Source organism: Lissotriton helveticus, chromosome 4_1 (genome assembly GCF_964261635.1).
Source record: "Lissotriton helveticus chromosome 4_1, aLisHel1.1, whole genome shotgun sequence".
NCBI lineage: Eukaryota > Metazoa > Chordata > Amphibia > Caudata > Salamandridae > Lissotriton > Lissotriton helveticus.
Window position 1 is genome coordinate 1,289,853,756 of NC_136063.1, and position 27,504 is coordinate 1,289,881,259.

The 27,504-nt window shown below is 47.1% G+C and overlaps 1 protein-coding gene across 1 annotated transcript in view; it reads right to left on the minus strand.

Annotated features, from left to right (window-relative positions):
- Positions 1-27,504, minus strand: part of LOC144829088 (uncharacterized) — a 1,185,727-nt gene that overhangs the window by 240,859 nt on the left and 917,364 nt on the right. The window contains exon 7 of the mRNA XM_078687867.1: positions 23,923-24,003. Coding sequence (XP_078543993.1) covers positions 23,923-24,003 — 81 coding nt within the window. The remainder of the gene's footprint in view (positions 1-23,922; positions 24,004-27,504) is intronic.

Consider the following 27,504-nt stretch of genomic DNA (forward strand, 5'->3'; position numbering starts at 1 on the left):
AAGCCATGTCTTCCCTGGACCGGAATCAAGCATCCTAGGACCGGTTTCTGGCTATCAGCCGTCTTCAGCCAGGATAGCTTGACTCCAGTGGCGTAGTAAGCACGGGACCCACGTCTGGGCATACCCTTCCCACATAGGGTAATCAGCAAAATACACAAGATGATGGATGGAATGTTGCACAATGGCAAAACATTCACCCCCAGTCACAGATCTGGGTTGAATCCATCGTTATTATGCTCACCAAGCCACCCCAGTTCAGACATGGCCATATGCAAATCAGTCTTGACCCTGTGCCTCATAGGAACAGTCCAGCCCGAACTTCCAAGCCATGTCTTTCCTGGACTGGAATCAAGCATCCTAGGACCGGTTTCTGGCTATCAACCGTCTTCAGCCAGGATTGCTTGACTCCAGTGGCGTATTGAGCATGAGACCCACATCTGGGCATACCCTTCTCACATAGGGTGAACAGCAAAATACACAAGATGATGGACAGAATGTTGCACAATGGCAAAACAGTCACCCCCAGTCACAGATCTGGGTTTAATCCATCGTTATTTTGCTCACCAAGCCACCCCAGTTCAAACATGGCTATATGCAAATCAGTCTTGACCCTGTGCCTCATGGGAACAGTCCAGCCTGAACTGCCAAGCCATGTCTTCCCTGGACCGGAACCAGGCATCCTAGGACCGGTTTCTGGCTATCAGCCGTCTTCAGCCAGGATAGCTTGACTCCAGTGGCGTAGTGAGCACGGGACCTACGTCTGGGCATACCCTTCCCACATAGGGTGAACAGCAAAATACACAAGATGATGGACGAAATGTTGCACAATGGCAAAACAGTCACCCCCAGTCACAGATCTGGGTTTAATCCATCTTTATTTTGCTCACCAAGCCACCCCAGTTCAGACATGGCCATATGCAAATCAGTCTTGACCCTGTGCCTCATGGGAACAGTCCAGCCCGAACTGCCAAGCCATGTCTTCCCTGGACCGGAATCAAGCATCCTAGGACCGGTTTCCACCGGACCCACGTCTGGGCATACCCTTCCCACATAGGGTGAACAGCAAAATACACAAGATGATGGACGGAATGTTGCACAATGGCAAAACATTCACCCCCAGTCACAAATCTGGGTTTAATCCATCGTTATTTTGCTCACCATGCCACCCCAGTTCAGATATGGCCATATGCAAATCAGTCTGATCCTGTGCCTCATGGGAACAGTCCTGCCCGAACTTCCAAACAATGTCTTCTCTGGTCCGGAATCAAGCATCCTAGGACCGGTTTCTAGCTATCAGCCATCTTCAACCACGATTCCTTGACTCCAGTGGCGTAGTGAGCACGGGACCCACATCTGGGCATACACTTCCCACATAGGGTGAACAGCAAAATACACAAGATGATGGATGGAATGTTGCACAATGGCAAAACATTCACCCCTAGTCACAGATCTGGGTTTAATCCATCTTTATTTTGCTCACCAAGCCACCCCACTTCAGACATGGCCATATGCAAATCAGTCTTGACCCTGTGCCTCATGCGAACAGTCCAGCCCGAACTGCCAAGCCATGTCTTTCCTGGACTGGAATCAAGCATCCTAGGACCGGTTTCTGGCTATCAGCCGTCTTCAGCCAGGATTGCTTGACTCCAGTGGCGTATTGAGCATAAGACCCACGTCTGGGCATACCCTTCCCACATAGGGTGAACAGCAAAATACACAAGATGATGGACGGAATGTTGCACAATGGCAAGACATTCACCCCCAGTCACAGATCTGGGTTTAATCCATCGTTATTTTGCTCACCAAACCACCTCAGTTCAGACATGGCCATATGCACATCAGTCTTGACCCTGTGCCTCATGGGAACAGTCAAGCCCGAACTGCCAAGCCATGTCTACCCTGGACCAGAATCAAGCATTCTAGGACCGGTTTCTGGCTATCAGCCGTCTTCAGCCAGGATTGCTTGACTCCTGTGGCGTAGTGAGCACGGGACCCATGTCTGGGCATACCCTTCCCACATAGGGTGAACAGCAAAATACACAAGATGATGAACTTAATGTTGCACCATGGCAAAACATTCACCCCCAGTCACAGATCTGGGTTTAATCCATCGTTATTTTGCTCACCAAGCCTCCCCAGTTCAGACATGGCCATATGCAAATGAGTCTTGACCCTGTGACCATTGGGAACAATCCAGCCCGAACTGCCAAGCCATGTCTTCCCTGGACTGGAATCAAGCATCCTAGGACCGGTTTCAGTCTATCAGCCGTCTTCAGCCAGGATTGTTTGACTCCAGTGGCGTATTGAGCATGAGACCCACGTCTGGGCATCCCTTTCCCACATAGGGTGAACAGCAAAATACACAAGATGATGGACGGAAAGTTGCACAATGGCAAAACATTCCCCCCCAGTCACAGATCTGGGTTTAATCCTTCGTTATTTTGCTCACCAAGCCACCCCAGTTCAGACATGGCTATATGCAAATCAGTCTTGACCCTGTGCCTCATGGGAACAGTCCAGCCCGAACTGCCAAGCCATGTCTCCCTGGACCGGAATCAAGCATCCTAGGACCGGTTTCTGGCTATCAGCCGTCTTCAGCCAGGATAGCTTGACTCCAGTGGTGTAGTGAGCACGGGACCCACGTCTGGGCATACCCTTCCCACATAGGGTGAACAGCAAAATACACAAGATGATGGACGGAATGTTGCACAATGGCAAAACATTCACCCCCAGTCACAAATCTGGGTTTAATCCATCGTTATTTTGCTCACCATGCCACCCCAGTTTAGATATGGCCATATGCATATCAGTCTGACCCTGTGCCTCATGGGAACAGTCCTGCCTCAACTGCCAAGCCATGTCTTCCCTGGACCGGAATCAAGCATCCTAGGACCGGTTTCTAGCTATCAGCCGTCTCAAGCCATGATTGCTTGACTCCAGTGGCGTAGTGAGCACGGGACCCACGTCTGGGCATACACTTCCCACATAGGGTGAACAGCAAAATACACAAGATGATGGATGGAATGTTGCACAATGGCAAAACATTCACCCCCAGTCACAGATCTGGGTTTAATCCATCGTTATTTTGCTCACCAAGCCACCCCAGTTCAGACATGGCCATATGCAAATCAGTCTTGACCCTGTGCCTCATAGGAACAGTCCAGCCCGAACTTCCAAGCCATGTCTTTCCTGGACTGGAATCAAGCATCCTAGGACCGGTTTCTGGCTTTCAACCGTCTTCAGCCAGGATTGCTTGACTCCAGTGGCGTATTGAGCATGAGACCCACATCTGGGCATACCCTTCCCACATAGGGTGAACAGCAAAATACACAAGATGATGGACAGAATGTTGCACAATGGCAAAACAGTCACCCCCAGTCACAGATCTGGGTTTAATCCATCGTTATTTTGCTCACCAAGCCACCCCAGTTCACACATGGCCATATGCAAATCAGTCTTGACCCTGTGCCTCATGGGAACAGTCCAGGCCAAACTGCCAAGCCATGTCTTCCCTGGACCGGAATCAAGCATCCTAGGACCGGTTGCTGGCTATCAGCAGTCTTCAGCCAGGATAGCTTGACTCCAGTGGCGTAGTGAGCACTGGACCCACGTCTGGGCATACCCTTCCCACATATGATGAACAGCAAAATACACAAGATGATGGACGGAATGTTGCACAATGGCAAAATATTCACCCCCAGTCACATATCTGGGTTTAATCCATCGTTATTTTTCTCACCAAGCCACCCCAGTTCAGACATGGCCATATGCAAATCAATCTTGACCCTGTGCCTCATGGGAACAGTAGAGCCCGAACTGCCAAGTCATGTCTTCCCTGGACCGGAATCAAGCATCCTAGGACCGGTTTCTGGCTATCAGCCGTCTTCAGCCAATATAGCTTGACTCCAGTGGCGTAGTGAGAACGGGACCCACGTCTGGGCATACCCTTTCCACATAGGGTGAACAGCAAAATACACAAGATGAGGGACGTAATGTTGCACAATGGCAAAACATTCACCCCCAGTCAGAGATCTGGGTTTAATCCATCGTTATTTTGCTCACCAAGCCACCCCAGTTCAGACATGGCCATATGCAAATCAGTCTTGACCCTGTGCCTCATGGGAACAGTCCAGCCCGAACTGCCAAGCCATGTCTTCCCTGGACCGGAATCAAGCATCCTAGGACCGGTTTCTGGCTATCAGCCGTCTTCAGCCAGGATAGCTTGACTCCAGTGGCGTAGTAAGCACGGGACCCACGTCTGGGCATACCCTTCCCACATAGGGTAATCAGCAAAATACACAAGATGATGGATGGAATGTTGCACAATGGCAAAACATTCACCCCCAGTCACAGATCTGGGTTTAATCCATCGTTATTATGCTCACCAAGCCACCCCAGTTCAGACATGGCCATATGCAAATCAGTCTTGACCCTGTGCCTCATAGGAACAGTCCAGCCCGAACTTCCAAGCCATGTCTTTCCTGGACTGGAATCAAGCATCCTAGGACCGGTTTCTGGCTATCAACCGTCTTCAGCCAGGATTGCTTGACTCCAGTGGCGTATTGAGCATGAGACCCACATCTGGGCATACCCTTCTCACATAGGGTGAACAGCAAAATACACAAGATGATGGACAGAATGTTGCACAATGGCAAAACAGTCACCCCCAGTCACAGATCTGGGTTTAATCCATCGTTATTTTGCTCACCAAGCCACCCCAGTTCAAACATGGCTATATGCAAATCAGTCTTGACCCTGTGCCTCATGGGAACAGTCCAGCCTGAACTGCCAAGCCATGTCTTCCCTGGACCGGAACCAGGCATCCTAGGACCGGTTTCTGGCTATCAGCCGTCTTCAGCCAGGATAGCTTGACTCCAGTGGCGTAGTGAGCACGGGACCTACGTCTGGGCATACCCTTCCCACATAGGGTGAACAGCAAAATACACAAGATGATGGACGAAATGTTGCACAATGGCAAAACAGTCACCCCCAGTCACAGATCTGGGTTTAATCCATCTTTATTTTGCTCACCAAGCCACCCCAGTTCAGACATGGCCATATGCAAATCAGTCTTGACCCTGTGCCTCATGGGAACAGTCCAGCCCGAACTGCCAAGCCATGTCTTCCCTGGACCGGAATCAAGCATCCTAGGACCGGTTTCCACCGGACCCACGTCTGGGCATACCCTTCCCACATAGGGTGAACAGCAAAATACACAAGATGATGGACGGAATGTTGCACAATGGCAAAACATTCACCCCCAGTCACAAATCTGGGTTTAATCCATCGTTATTTTGCTCACCATGCCACCCCAGTTCAGATATGGCCATATGCAAATCAGTCTGATCCTGTGCCTCATGGGAACAGTCCTGCCCGAACTTCCAAACAATGTCTTCTCTGGTCCGGAATCAAGCATCCTAGGACCGGTTTCTAGCTATCAGCCATCTTCAACCACGATTCCTTGACTCCAGTGGCGTAGTGAGCACGGGACCCACATCTGGGCATACACTTCCCACATAGGGTGAACAGCAAAATACACAAGATGATGGATGGAATGTTGCACAATGGCAAAACATTCACCCCTAGTCACAGATCTGGGTTTAATCCATCTTTATTTTGCTCACCAAGCCACCCCACTTCAGACATGGCCATATGCAAATCAGTCTTGACCCTGTGCCTCATGCGAACAGTCCAGCCCGAACTGCCAAGCCATGTCTTTCCTGGACTGGAATCAAGCATCCTAGGACCGGTTTCTGGCTATCAGCCGTCTTCAGCCAGGATTGCTTGACTCCAGTGGCGTATTGAGCATAAGACCCACGTCTGGGCATACCCTTCCCACATAGGGTGAACAGCAAAATACACAAGATGATGGACGGAATGTTGCACAATGGCAAGACATTCACCCCCAGTCACAGATCTGGGTTTAATCCATCGTTATTTTGCTCACCAAACCACCTCAGTTCAGACATGGCCATATGCACATCAGTCTTGACCCTGTGCCTCATGGGAACAGTCAAGCCCGAACTGCCAAGCCATGTCTACCCTGGACCAGAATCAAGCATTCTAGGACCGGTTTCTGGCTATCAGCCGTCTTCAGCCAGGATTGCTTGACTCCTGTGGCGTAGTGAGCACGGGACCCATGTCTGGGCATACCCTTCCCACATAGGGTGAACAGCAAAATACACAAGATGATGAACTTAATGTTGCACCATGGCAAAACATTCACCCCCAGTCACAGATCTGGGTTTAATCCATCGTTATTTTGCTCACCAAGCCTCCCCAGTTCAGACATGGCCATATGCAAATGAGTCTTGACCCTGTGACCATTGGGAACAATCCAGCCCGAACTGCCAAGCCATGTCTTCCCTGGACTGGAATCAAGCATCCTAGGACCGGTTTCAGTCTATCAGCCGTCTTCAGCCAGGATTGTTTGACTCCAGTGGCGTATTGAGCATGAGACCCACGTCTGGGCATCCCTTTCCCACATAGGGTGAACAGCAAAATACACAAGATGATGGACGGAAAGTTGCACAATGGCAAAACATTCCCCCCCAGTCACAGATCTGGGTTTAATCCTTCGTTATTTTGCTCACCAAGCCACCCCAGTTCAGACATGGCTATATGCAAATCAGTCTTGACCCTGTGCCTCATGGGAACAGTCCAGCCCGAACTGCCAAGCCATGTCTCCCTGGACCGGAATCAAGCATCCTAGGACCGGTTTCTGGCTATCAGCCGTCTTCAGCCAGGATAGCTTGACTCCAGTGGTGTAGTGAGCACGGGACCCACGTCTGGGCATACCCTTCCCACATAGGGTGACCAGCAAAATACACAAGATGATGGACGGAATGTTGCACAATGGCAAAACATTCACCCCCAGTCACAAATCTGGGTTTAATCCATCGTTATTTTGCTCACCATGCCACCCCAGTTCAGATATGGCCATATGCATATCAGTCTGACCCTGTGCCTCATGGGAACAGTCCTGCCTCAACTGCCAAGCCATGTCTTCCCTGGACCGGAATCAAGCATCCTAGGACCGGTTTCTAGCTATCAGCCGTCTTCAGCCACGATTGCTTGACTCCAGTGGCGTAGTGAGCACGGGACCCACGTCTGGGCATACACTTCCCACATAGGGTGAACAGCAAAATACACAAGATGATGGATGGAATGTTGCACAATGGCAAAACATTCACCCCCAGTCACAGATCTGGGTTTAATCCATCGTTATTTTGCTCACCAAGCCACCCCAGTTCAGACATGGCCATATGCAAATCAGTCTTGACCCTGTGCCTCATGGGAACAGTCCAGGCCAAACTGCCAAGCCATGTCTTCCCTGGACCGGAATCAAGCATCCTAGGACCGGTTGCTGGCTATCAGCAGTCTTCAGCCAGGATAGCTTGACTCCAGTGGCGTAGTGAGCACTGGACCCACGTCTGGGCATACCCTTCCCACATATGGTGAACAGCAAAATACACAAGATGATGGACGGAATGTTGCACAATGGCAAAATATTCACCCCCAGTCACATATCTCGGTTTAATCCATCGTTATTTTTCTCACCAAGCCACCCCAGTTCAGACATGGCCATATGCAAATCAATCTTGACCCTGTGCCTCATGGGAACAGTAGAGCCCGAACTGCCAAGTCATGTCTTCCCTGGACCGGAATCAAGCATCCTAGGACCGGTTTCTGGCTATCAGCCGTCTTCAGCCAATATAGCTTAACTCCAGTGGCGTAGTGAGAACGGGACCCACGTCTGGGCATACCCTTTCCACATAGGGTGAACAGCAAAATACACAAGATGAGGGACGTAATGTTGCACAATGGCAAAACATTCACCCCCAGTCAGAGATCTGGGTTTAATCCATCGTTATTTTGCTCACCAAGCCACCCCAGTTCAGACATGGCCATATGCAAATCAGTCTTGACCCTGTGCCTCATGGGAACAGTCCAGCCCGAACTGCCAAGCCATGTCTTCCCTGGACTGGAATCAAGCATCCTAGGACCGGTTTCTGGCTATCAGCCGTCTTCAGCCAGGATAGCATGACTCCAGTGGCGTAGTGAGCACGGGACCCACGTCTGGGCATACCCTTCCCACATAGGGTAATCAGCAAAATACACAAGATGATGGACGGAATGTTGCACAATAGCAAAACATTCACCCCCAGTCACAGATCTGGGTTTAATCCATTGTTATTTTGCTCACCAAGCCAGCCCAGTTCAGACATGGCCATATGCAAATCAGTCTTGACCCTGTGCCTCATGGGAACAGTCCTGCCAGAACTGCCAAACCATGTCTTCCCTGGACCGGAATCAAGCATCCTAGGACCGGTTTCTAGCTATCAGCCGTCTTCAGCCACGATTGCTTGACTCCAGTGGCGTAGTGAGCACGGGACCCACGTCTGGGCATACACTTCCCACATAGGGTGAACAGCAAAATACACAAGATGATGGATGGAATGTTGCACAATGGCAAAACATTCACCCCCAGTCACAGATCTGGGTTTAATCCATCGTTATTTTGCTCACCAAGCCACCCCAGTTCAGACATGGCCATATGCAAATCAGTCTTGACCCTGTGCCTCATGGGAACAGTCCAGGCCAAACTGCCAAGCCATGTCTTCCCTGGACCGGAATCAAGCATCCTAGGACCGGTTGCTGGCTATCAGCAGTCTTCAGCCAGGATAGCTTGACTCCAGTGGCGTAGTGAGCACTGGACCCACGTCTGGGCATACCCTTCCCACATATGGTGAACAGCAAAATACACAAGATGATGGACGGAATGTTGCACAATGGCAAAATATTCACCCCCAGTCACATATCTGGGTTTAATCCATCGTTATTTTTCTCACCAAGCCACCCCAGTTCAGACATGGCCATATGCAAATCAATCTTGACCCTGTGCCTCATGGGAACAGTAGAGCCCGAACTGCCAAGTCATGTCTTCCCTGGACCGGAATCAAGCATCCTAGGACCGGTTTCTGGCTATCAGCCGTCGTCAGCCAATATAGCTTGACTCCAGTGGCGTAGTGAGAACGGGACCCACGTCTGGGCATACCCTTTCCACATAGGGTGAACAGCAAAATACACAAGATGAGGGACGTAATGTTGCACAATGGCAAAACATTCACCCCCAGTCAGAGATCTGGGTTTAATCCATCGTTATTTTGCTCACCAAGCCACCCCAGTTCAGACATGGCCATATGCAAATCAGTCTTGACCCTGTGCCTCATGGGAACAGTCCAGCCCGAACTGCCAAGCCATGTCTTCCCTGGACTGGAATCAAGCATCCTAGGACCGGTTTCTGGCTATCAGCCGTCTTCAGCCAGGATAGCATGACTCCAGTGGCGTAGTGAGCACGGGACCCACGTCTGGGCATACCCTTCCCACATAGGGTAATCAGCAAAATACACAAGATGATGGACGGAATGTTGCACAATAGCAAAACATTCACCCCCAGTCACAGATCTGGGTTTAATCCATTGTTATTTTGCTCACCAAGCCAGCCCAGTTCAGACATGGCCATATGCAAATCAGTCTTGACCCTGTGCCTCATGGGAACAGTCCTGCCAGAACTGCCAAACCATGTCTTCCCTGGACCGGAATCAAGCATCCTAGGACCGGTGTCTAGCTATCAGCCGTCTTCAGCCAGGATTGCTTGACTCCAGTGGCGTAGTGAGCACGGGACCCACATCTGGGCATACACTTCCCACATAGGGTGAACAGCAAAATACACAAGATGATGGATGGAATGTTGCACAATGGCAAAACATTCACCCCCAGTCACAGATCTGGGTTTAATCCATCGTTATTTTGCTCACCAAGCCACCCCAGTTCAGACATGGCCATATGCAAATCAGTCTTGAACCTGTGCCTCATGGGAACAGTCCAGCCCGAACTGCCAAGCCATGTCTTCCCTGGACTGGAATCAAGCATCCTAGGAGCGGTTTCTGGCTATCAGCCGTCTTCAGCCAGGATTGCTTGACTCCAGTGGCGTATTGAGCATGAGACCCACGTCTGGGCATACCCTTCCCACATAGGGTGAACAGCAAAATACACAATATGATGGACAGAATGTTGTACAATGGCAAAACATTCACTACCAGTCACAGATCTGGGTTTAATCGATCGTTATTTTGCTCACCAAGCCACCCCAGTTTAGACATGGCCATATGCAAATCAGTCTTGACCCGGTGCCTCATGGGAACAGTCCTGCCCAAACTGCCAAGCCATGTCTTCCCTGGACCGGAATTAAGCATCCTAGGACCGGTTTCTGGCTATCAGCCGTCTTCAGCCAGGATAGCTTGACTCCAGTGGTGTAGTGAGCACTGGACCCACGTCTGGGCATACCCTTCCCACATAGGGTAAACAGCAAAATACACAAGATGATGGACGGAATGTTGCACAATAGAAAAACATTCACCCCCAGTCACAGTTCTGGGTTTAATCCATCGATATTTTGCTCACCAAGCCACCCCAGTTCAGATATGGTCATATGCAAATCAGTCTTGACCCTGTGCCTCATGGGAACAGTCCAGCCCGAACTGCCGAGCCATGTCTTCCCTGGACTGGAATCAAGCATCCTAGGACCGGTTTCTGGCTATCAGCCGTCTTCAGCCAATATAGCTTGACTCCAGTGGCATAGTGAGCACGGGAACCACGTCTGGGCATTACCTTCCCACATAGGGTGAACAGCAAAATACACAATATGATGGACGTAATGTTGCACAATGGCAACACATTCACTCCCAGTCACAGATCTGGGTTTAATCCATCATTATTTTGCTCACCAAGCCACCCCACTTCAGACATGGCTATATGCAAATCAGTGTTGACCGTGTGCCTCATGGGAACAGTCCAGCCCGAATTGCCACGCCATGTCTTGCCTGGACCAGAATCAAGCATCCTAGGACCGGTTTCTGGCTATCAGCCGTCTTCAGCCAGGATAGCTTGACTCCAGTGGCGTAGTGAGCACGGGACCCACGTCTGGGCATACCCTTCCCACATAGGGTGACCAGCAAAATACACAAAATGATGGACGGAATGTTGCACAATGGCAAAACATTCACCTCCAGTCACAGATCTGGGTTTAATCCATCGTTATTTTGCTCACCAAGCCACCCCAGTTCAGACATGGCCATATGCAAATCAGTCTTGACCCTGTGCCCCATGGGAACAGTCCAGCCCGAACTGCCAAGCCATGTCTTCCCTGGACCGAAATCAAGCATCCTAGGACCGGTTTCTGGCTATCAGCCGTCTTCAGCCAGGATAGCTTGACTCCAGTGGCGTAGTGAGCACGGGACCCACGTCTGGGCATAGCCTTCCCACATAGGGTGAACAGCAAAATACACAAGATGATGGACGGAATGTTGCACAATATCAAAACATTCACCCCAAGTCACAGATCTGGGTTTAATCCATCGATATTTTGCTCACCAAGCCACCCCAGTTCAGATATGGCCATATGCAAATCAATCTTGACCCTGTGCCTCATGGGAACAGTCCATCCTGAACTGCCAAGCCATGTCTTCCCTGGACCGGAATAAAGCATTCTAGGACCGGTTTCTGGCTATCAGCCGTCTTCAGCCAGGATTGCTTGACTCCAGTGGCGTAGTGAGCACGGGACCCATGTCTGGGCATACCCTTCCCACATAGGGTGAACAGCAAAATACACAAGATGATGAACGGAATGTTGCACAATGGCAAAACATTCACCCCCAGTCACAGATCTTGGTTTAATCCTTCGTTAGTTTGCTCACCAAGCAACCCCAGTTCAGACCTGGCTATATGCAAATCAGTCTTGACCCTGTGCCTCATGGGAACAGTCCAGCCTGAACTGCCAAGCCATGTCTTCCCTGGACCGGAATCAAGCATCCAAGGACCGGTTTCTGGCTATCAGCCGTCTTCAGCCAGGATAGCTTGACTCCAGTGGCATAGTGAGCACCGGACCCACGTCTGGGCATACCCTTCCCACATAGGGTGAACAGCAAAATACACAAGATGATGGACGGAATGATGCACAATGGCAAAACAATCACCCCCAGTCGCAGATCTGGGTTTAATCCATCTTTATTTTGCTCACCAAGCCACCCCAGTTCAGACATGGCCATATGCAAATCATTCTTGACCCTGTGCCTCATGGGAACAGTCCAGCCCGAACTGCCAAGCCATGTCTTCCCTGGACCGGAATCAAGCATCCTAGGACCGGTTTCTGGCTATCAGCGGTCTTCAGCCAGGATAGCTTGACTCCAGTGGCGTAGTGAGCACCGGACCCACGTCTGGGCATACCCTTCCCACATAGGGTGAACAGCAAAATACATAAGATGATGGACGGAATGTTGCACAATGGCAAAACATTCACCCCCAGTCACAAATCTGGGTTTAATCCATCGTTATTTTGCTCACCATGCCACCCCAGTTCAGATATGGCCATATGCAAATCAGTCTGATCCTGTGCCTCATGGGAACAGTCCTGCCCGAACTGCCAAGCCATGTCTTCTCTGGTCCGGAATCAAGCATCCTAGGACCGGTTTCTGGCTATCAGCCGTCTTCAGCCAGGATTGCTTGACTCCAGTGGCGTATTGAGCACGGGACCCACGTCTGGGCATACCCTTCCCACATAGGGTGACCAGCAAAATACACAAGATGATGGACGGAATGTTGCACAATGGCAAAACATTCACCCCAAGTCACAGATCTGGGTTTAATCCATCGTTATTTTGCTCACCAAGCCACCCCAGTTCAGACATGGCCATATGCAAATCAGTCTTGACCCTGTGCCTCATGGGAACAGTCAAGCCCGAAACTGTCAAGCAATGTCGTCCCTGGACTGGAATCAAGCATCCTAGGACCGGTTTCTAGCTATCAGCCGTCTTCAGCCAGGATTGCTTGACTCCAGTGGCGTAGTGAGCACGGGACCCACGTCTGGGCATACAGTTCCCACATAGGGTGAACAGCAAAATACACAAGATGATGGACGGAATGTTGCACAATGGCAAAACATTCACCCCCAGTCACAGATCTGGGTTTAATCCATTGTAATTTTGCTCACCAATCCACCCCAGTTCAGACATGGCCATATGCAAATCAGTCTTGACCCTGTGCCTCATGAGAACAGTCAAGCCCGAACTGCCAGACATGCCTTCCCTGGACCGGAATCAAGCATTCTAGGACTGGTTTCTGGCTATCAGCCGTCTTCAGCCAGGATTGCTTGACTCCAGGGGCGTAGTGAGCACGGGACCCATGTCTGGGCATACCCTTCCCACATAGGGTGAACAGCAAAATACACAAGATGATGAACGGAATGTTGCACAATGGCAAAACATTCACCCCCAGTCACAGATCTGGGTTTAATCCATTGTTATTTTGCTCACCAAGCCACCCCAGTTCAGACATGGCCATATGCAAATCAATCTTGACCCTGTGCCTCATGGGAACAGTCCAGCCCGAACTGCCAAGCCATGTCTTGCCAGGACCAGAATCAAGCATCTTAGGACCGGTTTCTTGCTATCAGCCGTCTTCAGCCAAAATAGCTTAACTCCAGTGGCGTAGTAAGCACGGAACCTACGTCTGGGCATACCCTTCCCACATAGGGTGAACAGCAAAATACACAATATGATGAACGGAATGTTGCACAATGGCAAAACATTCACTCCCAGTCACAGATCTGGGTTTAATCCATCGTTATTTTGCTCACCAAGCCACCCCACTTCAGACATGGCCATATGCAAATCAGTCTTGACCGTGTGCCTCATGGGAACAGTCCAGCCCGAATTGCCACGCCATGTCTTGCCAGGACCAGAATCAAGCATCCTAGGACCGGTTTCTGGCTATCAGCCGTCTTCAGCCAGGATAGCTTGACTCCAGTGGCGTAGTGAGCACGGGACCCACGTCTGGGCATACCCTTCCCACAAAGGGTGACCAGTAAAATACACAAGATGAAGGACGGAATGTTGCACAATGGCAAAACATTCACCCCCAGTCACAGATCTGGGTTTAATCCATCGTTATTTTGCTCACCAAGCCACCCCAGTTCAGACATGGCCATATGCAAATCAGTCTTGACCCTGTGCCTCATGGGAACAGTCCAGCCCGAACTGCCAAGCCATGTCTTCCCTGGACCGGAATCAAGCATCCTAGCACCGGTTTCTGGCTATCAGCCGTCTTCAGCCAGGATGGCTTGACTCCAGTTGCGTAGTGAGAACGGGACCCACGTCTGGGCATACCCTTCCCACATAGGGTGAACAGCAAAATACACAAGATGATGGACGGAATGTTGCACAATGGCAAGACATTCACCCCCAGTCACAGATCTGGGTTTAATCCATCGGTATTTTGCTCACCAAACCACCCCAGTTCAGACATGGCCATATGCACATCAGTTTTGACCCTGTGCCTCATGGGAACAGTCAAGCCCGAACTGCCAAGCCATGTCTTCCCTGGACCAGAATCAAGCATTCTAGGACCGGTTTCTGGCTATCAGCCGTCTTCAGCCAGGATAGCTTGACTCCAGTGGTGTAGTGAGCACGGGACCCACGTCTGGGCATACCCTTCCCACATAGGGTGAACAGCAAAATACACAAGATGATGGACAGAATGTTGCACAATGGCAAAACATTCACCCCCAGTCACAAATCTGGGTTTAATCCATCGTTATTTTGCTCACCATGCCACCCCAGTTCAGATATGGCCATATGCATATCAGTCTGACCATGTGCCTCATGGGAACAGTCCTGCCTTAACTGCCAGCCATGTCTTCCCTGGACCGGAATCAAGCATCCTAGGACCGGTTTCTAGCTATCAGCCGTCTTCAGCCACGATTGCTTGACTCCAGTGGCGTAGTGAGCACGGGACCCACGTCTGGGCATACACTTCCCACATAGGGTGAACAGCAAAATACAAAAGATGATAGATGGAATGTTGCACAATGGCAAAACATTCACCCCCAGTCACAGATCTGGGTTTAATCCATCGTTATTTTGCTCACCAAGCCACCCCAGTTCAGACATGGCCATATGCAAATGAGTCTTGACCCTGTGCCTCATGGGAACAGTCCAGCCCGAACTGCCAAGCCATGTCTTTCCTGGACTGGAATCAAGCATCCTAGGACCGGTTTCTGGCTATCAACCGTCTTCAGCCAGGATTGCTTGACTCCAGTGGCGTATTGAGCATGAGACCCACGTCTGGGCATACCCTTCCCACATAGGGTGAACAGCAAAATACACAAGATGATGGACAGAATGTTGCACAATGGCAAAACAGTCACCCCCAGTCACAGATCTGGGTTTAATCCATCGTTATTTTGCTGACCAAGCCACCCCAGTTCACACATGGCCATATGCAAATCAGTCTTGACCCTGTGCTCATGGGAACAGTCCAGCCCGAACTGCCAAGCCATGTCTTCCCTGGACCGGAATCAAGCATCCTAGGACCGGTTGCTGGCTATCAGCCGTCTTCAGCCAGGATAGCTTGACTCCAGTGGCGTAGTGAGCACTGGACCCACGTCTGGGCATACCCTTCCCACATATGGTGAACAGCAAAATACACAAGATGATGGACGAAATGTTGCACAATGGCAAAACATTCACCCCCAGTCACATATCTGGGTTTAATCCATCGTTATTTTTCTCACCAAGCCACCCCAGTTCAGACATGGCCATATGCAAATCAATCTTGACCCTGTGCCTCATGGGAACAGTAGAGCCCGAACTGCCAAGCCATGTCTTCCCTGGACCGGAATCAAGCATCCTAGGACCGGTTTCTGGCTATCAGCCATCTTCAGCCAATATAGCTTGACTCCAGTGGCGTAGTGAGAACGGGACCCATGTCTGGGCATACCCTTCCCACATAAGGTGAACAGCAAAATACACAAGATGAGGGACGTAATGTTGCACAATGGCAAAACATTCACCCCCAGTCAGAGATCTGGGTTTAATCCATCGTTATTTTTCTCACCAACCCACCCCAGTTCAGACATGGCCATATGCAAATCAGTCTTGACCCTGTGCCTCATGGGAACAGTCCAGCCCGAACTGCCAAGCCATGTCTTCCCTGGACCGGAATCAAGCATTCTAGGACCGGTTTCTGGCTATCAGCCGTCTTCAGCCAGGATAGCTTGACTCCAGTGGCGTAGTGAGCACGGGACCCACGTCTGGGCATACCCTTCCCACATAGGGTAATCAGCAAAATACATAAGATGATGGACGGAATGTTGCACAATGGCAAAACATTCACCCCCAGTCACAGATCTGGGTTTAATCCATTGTTATTTTGCTCACCAAGCCAGCCCAGTTCAGACATGGCCATATGCAAATCAGTCTTGACCCTGTGCCTCATGGGAACAGTCCTGCCAGAACTGCCAAACCATGTCTTCCCTGGACCGGAATCAAGCATCCTAGGACCGGTTTCTAGCTATCAGCCGTCTTCAGCCAGGATTGCTTGACTCCAGTGGCGTAGTGAGCACGGGACCCACGTCTGGGCATACACTTCCCACATAGGGTGAACAGCAAAATACACTAGATGATGGACGGAATGTTGCACAATAGCAAAACATTCACCCCCAGTCACAGATCTGGGTTTAATCCATCGTTATTTTGCTCATCAAGCCACCCCAGTTCAGACATGGCCATATGCAAATCAGTCTTGACCCTGTGCCTCATGGGAACAGTCCAGACCGAACTGCCAAGCCATGTCTTCCCTGGACCGGAATCAAGCCTCCTAGGACCGGTTTCTGGCTATCAGCCGTCTTCAACCAGGATAGCTTGACTCCAGTGGTGTAGTGAGCACTGGACCCACGTCTGGGCATACCCTTCCCACATATGGTGAACAGCAAAATACACAAGATGATGGACGGAATGTTGCACAATGGCAAAACATTCACCCCCAGTCACAGATCTGGGTTTAATCCATCGTTATTTTTCTCACCAAGCCACCCCATTTCAGACATGGCCATATGCAAATCAATCTTGACCCTGTGCCTCATGGGAACAGTCCAGCCCGAACTGCCAAGCCATGTCTTCCCTGGACCGGAATCAAGCATCCTAGGACCGGTTTCTGGCTATCAGCCGTCTTCAGCCAATATAGCTTGACTCCAGTGGCGTAGTGAGAACGGGACCCACGTCTGGGCATACCCTTCCCACATAGGGTGAACAGCAAAATACACAATATGATGGACAGAATGTTGTACAATGGCAAAACATTCACTACCAGTCACAGATCTGGGTTTAATCGATCGTTATTTTGCTCACCAAGCCACCCCAGTTCAGACATGGCCATATGCAAATCAGTCTTGACCCTGTGTCTCATGGGAACAGTCCAGCCCGAATTGCCATGCCATGCCTTGCCTGGACCGGAATCAAGCATCCTAGGACCGGTTTCTGGCTATCAGCCGTCTTCAGCCAGGATAGCTTGACTCCAGTGGCGTAGTGAGCACGGGACCCACGTCTGGGCATACCCTTCCCACATAGGGTGAACAGCAAAATACACAAGATGATGGACGTAATGTTGCACAATGGCAAAACATTGACCCCCAGTCAGAGATCTGGGTTTAATCCATCGTTATTTTGCTCACCAAGCCACCCCAGTTTAGACATGGCCATATGCAAATCAGTCTTGACCCTGTGCCTCATGGGAACAGTCCAGCCCGAACTGCCAAGCCATGTCTTCCCTGGACCGGAATCAAGCATCCTAGGACCGGTTTTTGGCTATCAGCCGTCTTCAGCCAGGATAGCTTGACTCCAGTGGCGTAGTGAGCACGGGACCCACGTCTGGGCATACCTTTCCCACATAGGGTGAACAGCAAAATACACAAGATGATGGACGGAATGTTGCACAATGGCAAAACATTCACCCCCAGTCACAGATCTGGGTTTAATCCATCGTTATTTTGCTCACCAAGCCACCCCAGTTCAGACATGGCCATATGCAAATCAGTCTTGACCCGGTGCCTCATGGGAACAGTCCTGCCCAAACTGCCAAGCCATGTCTTCCCTGGACCGGAATTAAGCATCCTAGGACCGGTTTCTGGCTATCAGCCGTCTTCAGCCAGGATAGCTTGACTCCAGTGGTGTAGTGAGCACTGGACCCACGTCTGGGCATACCCTTTCCACATAGGGTGAACAGCAAAATACACAAGATGATGGACGGAATGTTGCACAATGGCAAAACATTCACCCCCGTCACAGATCTGGGTTTATATGCAATATAAAGGGAGTTTAAGGCTTAGCAAGAGGAGTCATATTGGCAAGTCGAATTTGAAGTTTTAAAACTGCATTCATGCTGCAATGGCAGGCCTGGGACAGGTTTTAAGGTGCTATTTAAGTGGGTGGCACAATAAGTGCTGCAGGCCCTCTGGTAGCATTTAATTTACAAGCATTGGGTATGGGATATACCACACTACAAGGGATATACAAGTAAACTAAATATGCCAATCAGGTTTAAATCCAATGAAACTATGTCTAGAGAAGTTTCAACACACAGAGTTTAGCATTGTTTGGAAGTGGTAAAGTCCACAGAGTCCTAAGGCCACCAAAAATGAATTCAGCAAACAAATTGCAGGGTAAGGGCATAACGTTTGGTGGTGACTCTATAGAGAGACCCATGCCCAAATTTAAGAATTCAGTTCTGGCTTAGATTTTCTATCTAGTCAAACCATTTGTTGAATGAATGAATGAGAAAAGCAATATCAATCATGGTTTCCAGTGAAAACAAGAGTCTGAAACTGCATTTCAAGCACTCTTCCAGGCCTTCAGATCTGTGTCTGTTCTGAGGTAACCATATCCCGCTAGGATATTATTCATAAAGATTGGTGCTTCTGACAGGGCAGTAGATGTAGTGTTGTCCCTAAAGGAGGAACACTGAGTTGCATCCTGTATTTCATCTATCCCACACTTTATGCAGTTAAGGACAGTATTCAGTGATACTATGCGAACTATTGCTGATGAAACGTGGAACAGAAGCAACAGTCGCTAGGTGTGCAAGAGCCTTTTCAATGGCAAATGGAGTACCAAGGTGCCCGGGTACTACATAACATCCCATCTCTAGGATAACCTGTTTACCTGGTAACATAATATTTTTCCACATGCACGCAGACATCATGAAATTATAGAATGACCAGAAAAAAAAAATCTCTTTCTGGAAGAATGCTGAGTTGGTGCAAACATTCCGGGATAATTCAAGGCTACCTACATTGTACTTTTTGGAGAAACGTGCAGAAGAGTGTGTTGATACAAATGGATTTTATTTATTTCAACCAAGAGGTTGAGGCTCGACATTCTAGCTAAATGTCATTTCTCTGCTGTACCTGGCCAAAAGTGCATCTAGGTTTACCTAGAACTGATGCAATGTTCTGTTTGGTGGCTATATATATGCATCAATGTTATCTAGTATGCCTCTCGTTTGTGCACGTCCTCAATCTATGCATTAAAATTTTATAGGTTCATTATGGCATCTAAAACCAGAATCTTGTGATTTCAACTGTTAATAGAGAGTAGCACCCACACTGAGAACTATCAATTTACAATGGCCCCCTCTGACTTTCCCTGGAATAGTCACATACTTTGTGTCTGAGGAAATTACTGTGGACACCAGGTGGCTGGAGGTTTTTTTTTTATGAAGACACGGCCGAACAGAAGACAGTGGGTATTTCAGGTTTCATGCAATATTCCCCTTTCCACATGGCAAGATTAATTATTTTGTTGATTGGAATGGCTATCCAGCCGTCAATACGTGAGGGAACCTGCTTGCTTTGCCAATGCTCCTTGCTTGGTATTAGCAGTTTCTTAAGCCTTTCTTTGAGAACCACTGCAAAAGGTTGGGTGAAAATGCCATGGCCAAAGTACACTTGCATGTATTACAGTTTGATACATATGAGTATCTGCAGCACGTACAAGCACGAGGTCACCCATGTCAAGAGGCACATCTTTTCAGTTTCTGTACACCTGTACCTGTACACCTGTGATGCATTATCTCGAGGCATATGGAAGGTGAGTGGAAGTCCAGATATTTCTGCAGTTTGGAAATTATGCCTCCATAGTAGAAACACTTTCCAGGATGGCCTCTCAGGAGGGTCCTGCCTTGGGCGTAACGGGGTGGTATTTTCTACACACCATAAAAATTATGGCAGCTCCATTTAGGAATGTCTGCCTTTTCCTTGTCACCTGGGGGGTTGTATGGAATATATTGGGACATTGGAACAGGCCTCGGCAGTTCACAACACATATTTTCGTTATGCACCAAGACCTCTCTGCATCTGTCTACTTGTGATGTTTGCTCATCTTTCTGTGCTTTTTCTTGTTCCTGCGAATATATATGGTCCACTAAATACGCACAACGTTCTAGGATTGAAAACATACTCTTTTCCAATTACACTTACACCTCATGGACCATTTTTCAAAACCTTGGGCCTTATTTATGAAGGTCTTGCGCCACCGGTGCGTCACTTTTAACATAGGAAAAAGTGACGCATCGGTGGCGCAAGGCTTTCATAAATAAGGCTCCTTGAACGGGAGGTAACTTGGTAAATCTCTTAATAAGGAAGAACGTTTGGTGGATAAATACACTTTAAACCTCGACAACAAGGGAACAAAGGAAATGCGGGTTTATAGTGGACCAGTGTAAGCAAAAAAAAAAAAAAAGAGCAATGAGACAGCACCAAGCAAGCATTGAAAAAACACTCTACTTCAAGATGGCCCCATAGTATGGTAAATGCAAAACTAATTGTTTATGACAAATTGATCCTGAGTTAAAACAATGAAGACAGGAAATGGTCATGGACATGGTCGCTTCTGGTTTCAATGTGAAGGACTGGAATCAGAAATGATGATTACTTGGTGTCTAGAGCAGCAGCTCTTACAGAACTTCGAAGTACCTAGAAGATGTGAGGTAGGGATGCTAACAAACACTTATGACATGGAGAACTGTGAGAAACTTCATTTTATATGCAAATGTCCTTTTATTTAACATTTATTTCACCCGATGTGTTCGGTAGGATTGTTGCTAACAGGCTATTTATGTTAAGTGTGATGGAACGCCACTTCTGTAAATAAAGGTACTTGATACAATGCATAGGTATGCTGAAAAGTGTAATAATCTGTGAACCCTAGAATTATTTGATAAAAAGTTATGAATAACTTTTGTTTTTCAGAAAAGATTTAAGGTGTCCCTGATACTTGGGTCATTCATTGATTAAAAAGCTTTGGAACCAACTACTGAAGCCATTTGAAATCTGCAATAAATACACATTTCTGAGGTAATTCACACAAGATCCCTATCCAATTTTTATCGTTTAAATGCTGAAAACTAATTGAAATGGAGAGGGTTCACTGTTGCTTGTACACCCGAGTCTGTGGAATGTGATCACTGATGATGTCAAACTGATCATTTTGTAGAACACGCATTGGTGATGCTCTATCACATTTTTTTATTTTGCCTCACATATTTACTAATGCATATTATTCGCAAATATCTAAAGGGTGACTTTATGCTAAATTTGACCATAGACAGCGATTTTCAAGTTATAATTGACCTTAGTTAAAGTGTGCTCACAGTAGGTTAGCCATAGTTAATGTAGGCCTCAGTTAAATAATTATTGTTGTTATTTAAATTGTGCTTTTTGTTGCTGAGTATTATCTTATGCTTTTCTCTAGTTTCAGGATCTAAGGGGCTGATTATGAGTGGGGCAGTCTTCCGACCGCCGCACTTGTGGTGGTGCAGCAGTGGAGGTCCTCTGTCTGCAGGATTATGACTTTTAAAGTTGCACCAGCGGTTGACCGCAGACTGCGCCAAGGAACTGCTGTTCCCTGGCGGTGGTGCGGCAGAAGCCCGTTGTAACATGCTGAGCTTGACTGGCGTAGTCCCGCTGAGCATATTACGAGTCCCCTCCACCACCAGCCATTTCATGGTGAGCTCCCTGCTATGAAAAGACTGGCTGCGGAGAGACAAAGGGGACGCTATAGGGCCACTATGCCCCACCTGCCATGGGAATGCATTCAGGGGGGGCACAACATGTACCCCCCTGTCTGCTTGTAGTCCCAGTTCCAGTACGGCATGGACGTTACCGTCCATACTGTACTGGAACATTTTTGCAGTTCCCATCACGGGGCCTGTTTTTCTGGAACCACCATGGGAAAGGCAAAAGGACAGTCCGCCTGCACGAGTTGAACTCGCAATCATGTCTGCGGTCCTTGCACAGCTTTGGTGCTCTAACTTTCTGCCGTAGTACGAATTAATGAATAGTAGTAGTTGTTTAGTTTCGATGACATAATAAATGCTAATTTTAGTTTTACTGTAAGTGAACAATTGGTTTCTTACACTTGTGCCAGGTCCAGACGGTGATGTACCACCCTGTACAAGATATCTCTTGAAGACCGTGCAGCTGTATTATTTTTTTGTGGGATGCCTGGGAAAGAGGGCAACAACAACTTATCAGGGAGAAGTTGGATGGTAATTGGTTCTGATTTCTTGGAAACCAGGGGATATGTAACAGTTTGTTGAATCTTGTGCTTAATTGTGCATTGCTAAGTTAGTTTCAGAAGCTACTGTCTACTCTTTAAAAGGCAGGTGCCCCGTCCCTTGATTTCCTGTTCTTAGAGTTAAAATCTGGAGCAAACGTTCTCTTCTTTGCATAACTGAACCTTCATTTGATTCAGTCTTTAAAGCTTTACTAGCTGACACCTGCTGCTTGACTTCCCTGACTTCATCTGAATCACCAGCTTAAAGTTCGGAACTTACCTTTAGTGCAACCAAATTAATTATATCTGCATTTGACTAGCTTTAAATAACTCACTTCTGTATCTTCTATTTGACCTGGTTGGATTATATCGAACTACGCTTTATGAAGTGATTATTCATTTTATGATTAACCTGAATTATTTTGAGTTTGTAACTCTGATAATCTGTTAATAAATGTTCACAGTTTCCGAATCTACTACTTTCTGTCATCCTTGTACTGCAAAATGTGCTTCATTGTTGAACTGTTGATGATCAGCCTCGATTCAAGATAAAGGTCCATCCACTCAAATGCAGCTTGTATTTGAATTTGCACCAATGATTTGCACAGTACAAACCCCAATACCATGCTCTCTGCTGCCTGCCTGCTAGCTGATGTCAGACAAATTGTGTGGCCTGTATAATGACTTTTATAAATGCCTGTCTTTTCCTGAGTACCTATGCCCCCGAACATCTAATGCAACCAACCTCTGACACCTTTTGGCAATCTGTTTACTCCCCTGTTTATCAGTTTAACGTTTCAGCAATTAAGAGGACTACTTTTCATGAAATGGGTTAGCAAAAACAATGTTTTTTGAAGAGAACCAAATACAATTTACTTTCGCTTAAGCTAATTTAATAGGAGTGGAGAGTCTTAGAAAAGGCTACAGATGTTAATTTACAAAAGAGAAGACAACACATTACTTGTGCAGTGAAAATTGTTCCCTTAAATTCAGGTAACCGTGTCTTATCAATCTCAGATGTCTGATTCTAACAGAATGATAATTTACAATAGAGCTAGCTAAAGCAATTCTAAAAGTGAGTTAATATGGGAAGGCATGCAACGTCCTTGGCATAAAAATCTCAGGCATTGCTTTTTTACCATTTGGTTAGTTAGTGTAATGGAATTGATCAACTCAGTTAGAAACACCCATGCAAGAGAGCCTGGCTGGTATAAAGTCTAGCTAAGAGACTTCACAACCCATTGCAACCGCAATGCAGATACGGCTGCCCTAGCCCTACCAACCTAACTGCGGTACTAGCCTACCCTGAAATCAGCTAGCCCACCTCTGCTTAAAATTATTCATAATAAGCATTTCAAACAATAGCATTGCTCTCTTTTACCTACCTAATTACTAATATGCATGCCTATGAATACAGTTCATGTTCTCAATTTATCTTGTATGAATGATTTATGTAAAATTAAAGTATGATTACCACTTCAGATGAGGATTTTGAACTCGCCTGAGAACTACATGTCAATACACCTGAAGATGAGATCCTTAAGGGGAGAAGCACCTAGAAAAACATTACAACAGCTTTAGGAGCAGTACATTAATAGACAATCATCAGTGTGTAATCATTATCCTGTATACATATTGAGAAACCTTACAGTCTCTATCAACCTCCAGCAGCGAGAGAGAGTGCGCAATTTACAAATAATCCCACATGCTGCTGGCTTTGGCTGAGAGTTAGTTAGATACTGCTTAAGGTCTGACTCGGATCTGCAGTGACAGAATATTATTTTACTATTATTTATTATTATACATTCAGGCCAGAAGGCAGTTCCTGTATATTTGTAAAATCACACTGTGAAATAGAGGTCCCACAACCTTACCTTTCTTGGGTGGTGAAAGAATATTAATGTGATGTCACTTTGATATATGGCTTTTTTATCCATATGACACACAATATGTTCCAGCTCTACAATGCATGATTTATATATTACACACAGGTCACATGATGGGTTTGGATGTCTGACTTGATATTGACATAAAAAATGTGAACAGCCTCATTTTTACATGCACGGACCACCTATTCCATGCCATATTCAAATCACGCCAATTTAAAATGTAGGGCCTGATTTAGATCTTGGTGGATGGGTTACTCTGTCACCACGGTGGGAGGATATCCCAAAACTTCAAAATATAAATCCCATTATATTCTATGGGATTTATATTTCGACAGAAGGGATATCCGTCATCAATGTGACAGAGTAACCTGTCCACCAATATCTAAATCAGGCCCTTAAACTCACAATTCCTAAAACTCACATTGCATTTATAGTTTATTACCTTTTTGTGATCACTTTTCCCATAGAATCCAAAACGAACCACAAGCCTACATCAATAAATACCATATGTCATGCTGAGAACACATCTTTGCTGGTAATTAAACTCCTGGATAGCCAAAGCAGCAAACAATGAAGTGACATTGCTGATTTATTAATCTTCTGATAACTCACTTATATATGGCATACTATAGCATGGATGGAACATGTTTAAGCCTGTCCCAGATTTGGTAAGGTTGAACAGAGTTTTTTTTTTTAATCAAGTGTGGTAAAGAAATGCTATGTTGAAATATGTATTATACTCCATGAAAAATTAATACCCACAAGTTTATATAATATAACATGTTGCACATTCAATTTGGTGTAACCAAAATGAAAGCTTTCTCATACAGAGACATATGCCTAACCCCTTTGTTACTTGTCATTTGTGCCTATAGCATATATTACAGCATGGGCATGTAAGACAATAGATCGATAACTCGTAGGGGAGTGGGTGGTAGATGCCTCAATACTGATATAAACTGTGGCTGAGCTCTCTCAAATGTAAGTTATCTTGTACCCAAAAAGTAAAAGCAGTTTTTTTTTTTTTTTTTTAATCCTCATCTGCCCGACACACGTTCTTTAGGTGCAAAAAAGACAACCCAACCACCTCACTGCCGTTGGGAGCAAGGCCCTGGAAATTGAGCCGCTACACAAACCAGGCAGAAGTTATTACGAGTTGGTAGGAGATACAATGCACCTTATTAACGCTCCTCTAGGCAACTTCATGCCTGTAAGGCCAGTATGTAAATAACGCAGTCGGGGCAGACCACTATACTTAGCCATGGAGTAAATGGGCATAATCATCGGATCTCTGGGGGAAAAAAAAAAAACAAACCCAAGGAGACGAAGAAAGCTTTACTTCCAATCTATCAAAAGTTTCCAAAATGTGAGGCTCTGGACATTGCAAGTTCTTTTCAAATCTACCATAGATGTTTCATAGAGTGAGGTTAGCCAAGCGGAGTGAGTTGGAGGGATGGTATCGACCCAGTGCATACATATCTGCCGTCTTGCCAACAAGATGGCATAGAATAGAAAGGACCGCGCTGCCCCAGTGATGTTCTGATCAAACCCAAAGATGACAAGTGGTAAGGTTAAGGAAATGTTGGTCTTGAGAATTGAATCTAAAGTAATTTTGATCTCCTTCCAAAAAACGGATATGTGGGGACATTCCCAAAACATATGTGTATCTGAGGCTGCTGGTAGTTGGCATTTATTACAGCATTTCCCGTCCTGATATTTAGATAAACGTAAAGGGGAGAGATACGCCCGGTGTAAGGTAAACAGATGATTTCGTCTAAGCCAGGTGGGTTTAACTAGTTTGTACAAAAGGGAAAAGGATTTTATCCACAAGTCCTCATCTAATGACACAATTTCTCTTCCCCATAGCTCCATTGGGAGCTTGAAATCCCCATCTATCTCTTCCAATATGGACCAATACCAAAGAGCCACCTCCTTACCTCCTGTCTGTTTTTCTACTAGATGTTGTTCTAGGGGGCTAAGTCTCCCAATATTAGGATTTTTCCTGATTGATTCTCTGGCCCAACTACTGATTTGTATGTACTTAAATTTTGACAGAGTCGGCCCTACTTTCTCCCTAAGCTCCTCCCACTCTATCGAGATGCCTCCAGATATCAATTCACCCCATCTTGAGAACCCAGCTGTAATTAGAGGGGTAGCCAGGGAGTCTTGCAGGCACAATGGGAGCCCAGGAGAGTCTCATATCTGAGCATAATTAGAAAAGTATGCCAGCCCCACTCTACGTTTAATTTGCACCCATGACTTCAATAGTGTTAAAAGAATCTTGAGCCTCACCTTTGTGAAGAACTTTCGGTCTCCAAACTTAAATAGAAACCCATCTAGCGGAAGGTTTGCCCCTACCAGCATTGCCTTAAAGAATCTCCCATTTGAAGAGAAATCTGGTGACTTCAGGAGCATTCTAGAGTGGGAGAGTTGAAATGCCCAAGAATAATACTGCAAGTCTGGGAGGGCCAGCCCACCTTTTTCCCTCCTCCTCCTTAATTTTTTCCAGGCCAACCTAGTAGCTTTATTGCCCCAAATGAAAGAATTAATTTCTTGCTGGCACTTAAAAAGTTGCTTGGAGTCAAAAGCCAAGGGAATAGAGTTGAAAATGAAGGTCAATTTCGGAAGGATAGACATTTTTACAATGTTGACTTTCCCAAAGATTGATAATCGAAGACCCGCCCAGGATTTTAATAGGGCCCTACATTCTCGGAAGACCAAATCTAAATTAACTTTTGCTAGAGTGTCAATGTCTTGCGTGATTTTAACTCCGAGGTAGCAGATTGAGGGTGCCACCCCAACGCCCGGATTAGCAATATTCCACGTCATGAGCTCAGTCTTCTCAGCGTTGATATCGTAGCCTGATATGTTTCCAAATTCTTTGGCCTTTTCAACCACAATGGGGATGGCATTTGCTGGGTCACTGGTGTAAATTACTATGTCATCGGCGTAAAGCCCTACCTTTCTTTCCCAACCACCGAATTCGAATGAGGAAATTCTTGGATCGTCCCTAAAGGATTGTGCAAGTGGTTCAATATACATGTTAAAAAGTAGAGGAGACAGTGGACACCCCTGTCTTGTTCCCCTACTGATCTGAAAGGGCCGGGTACATGAACCGTTGACCAAAATGCTTGCACTGGGATTGGCATATAACAGACCAATTGATC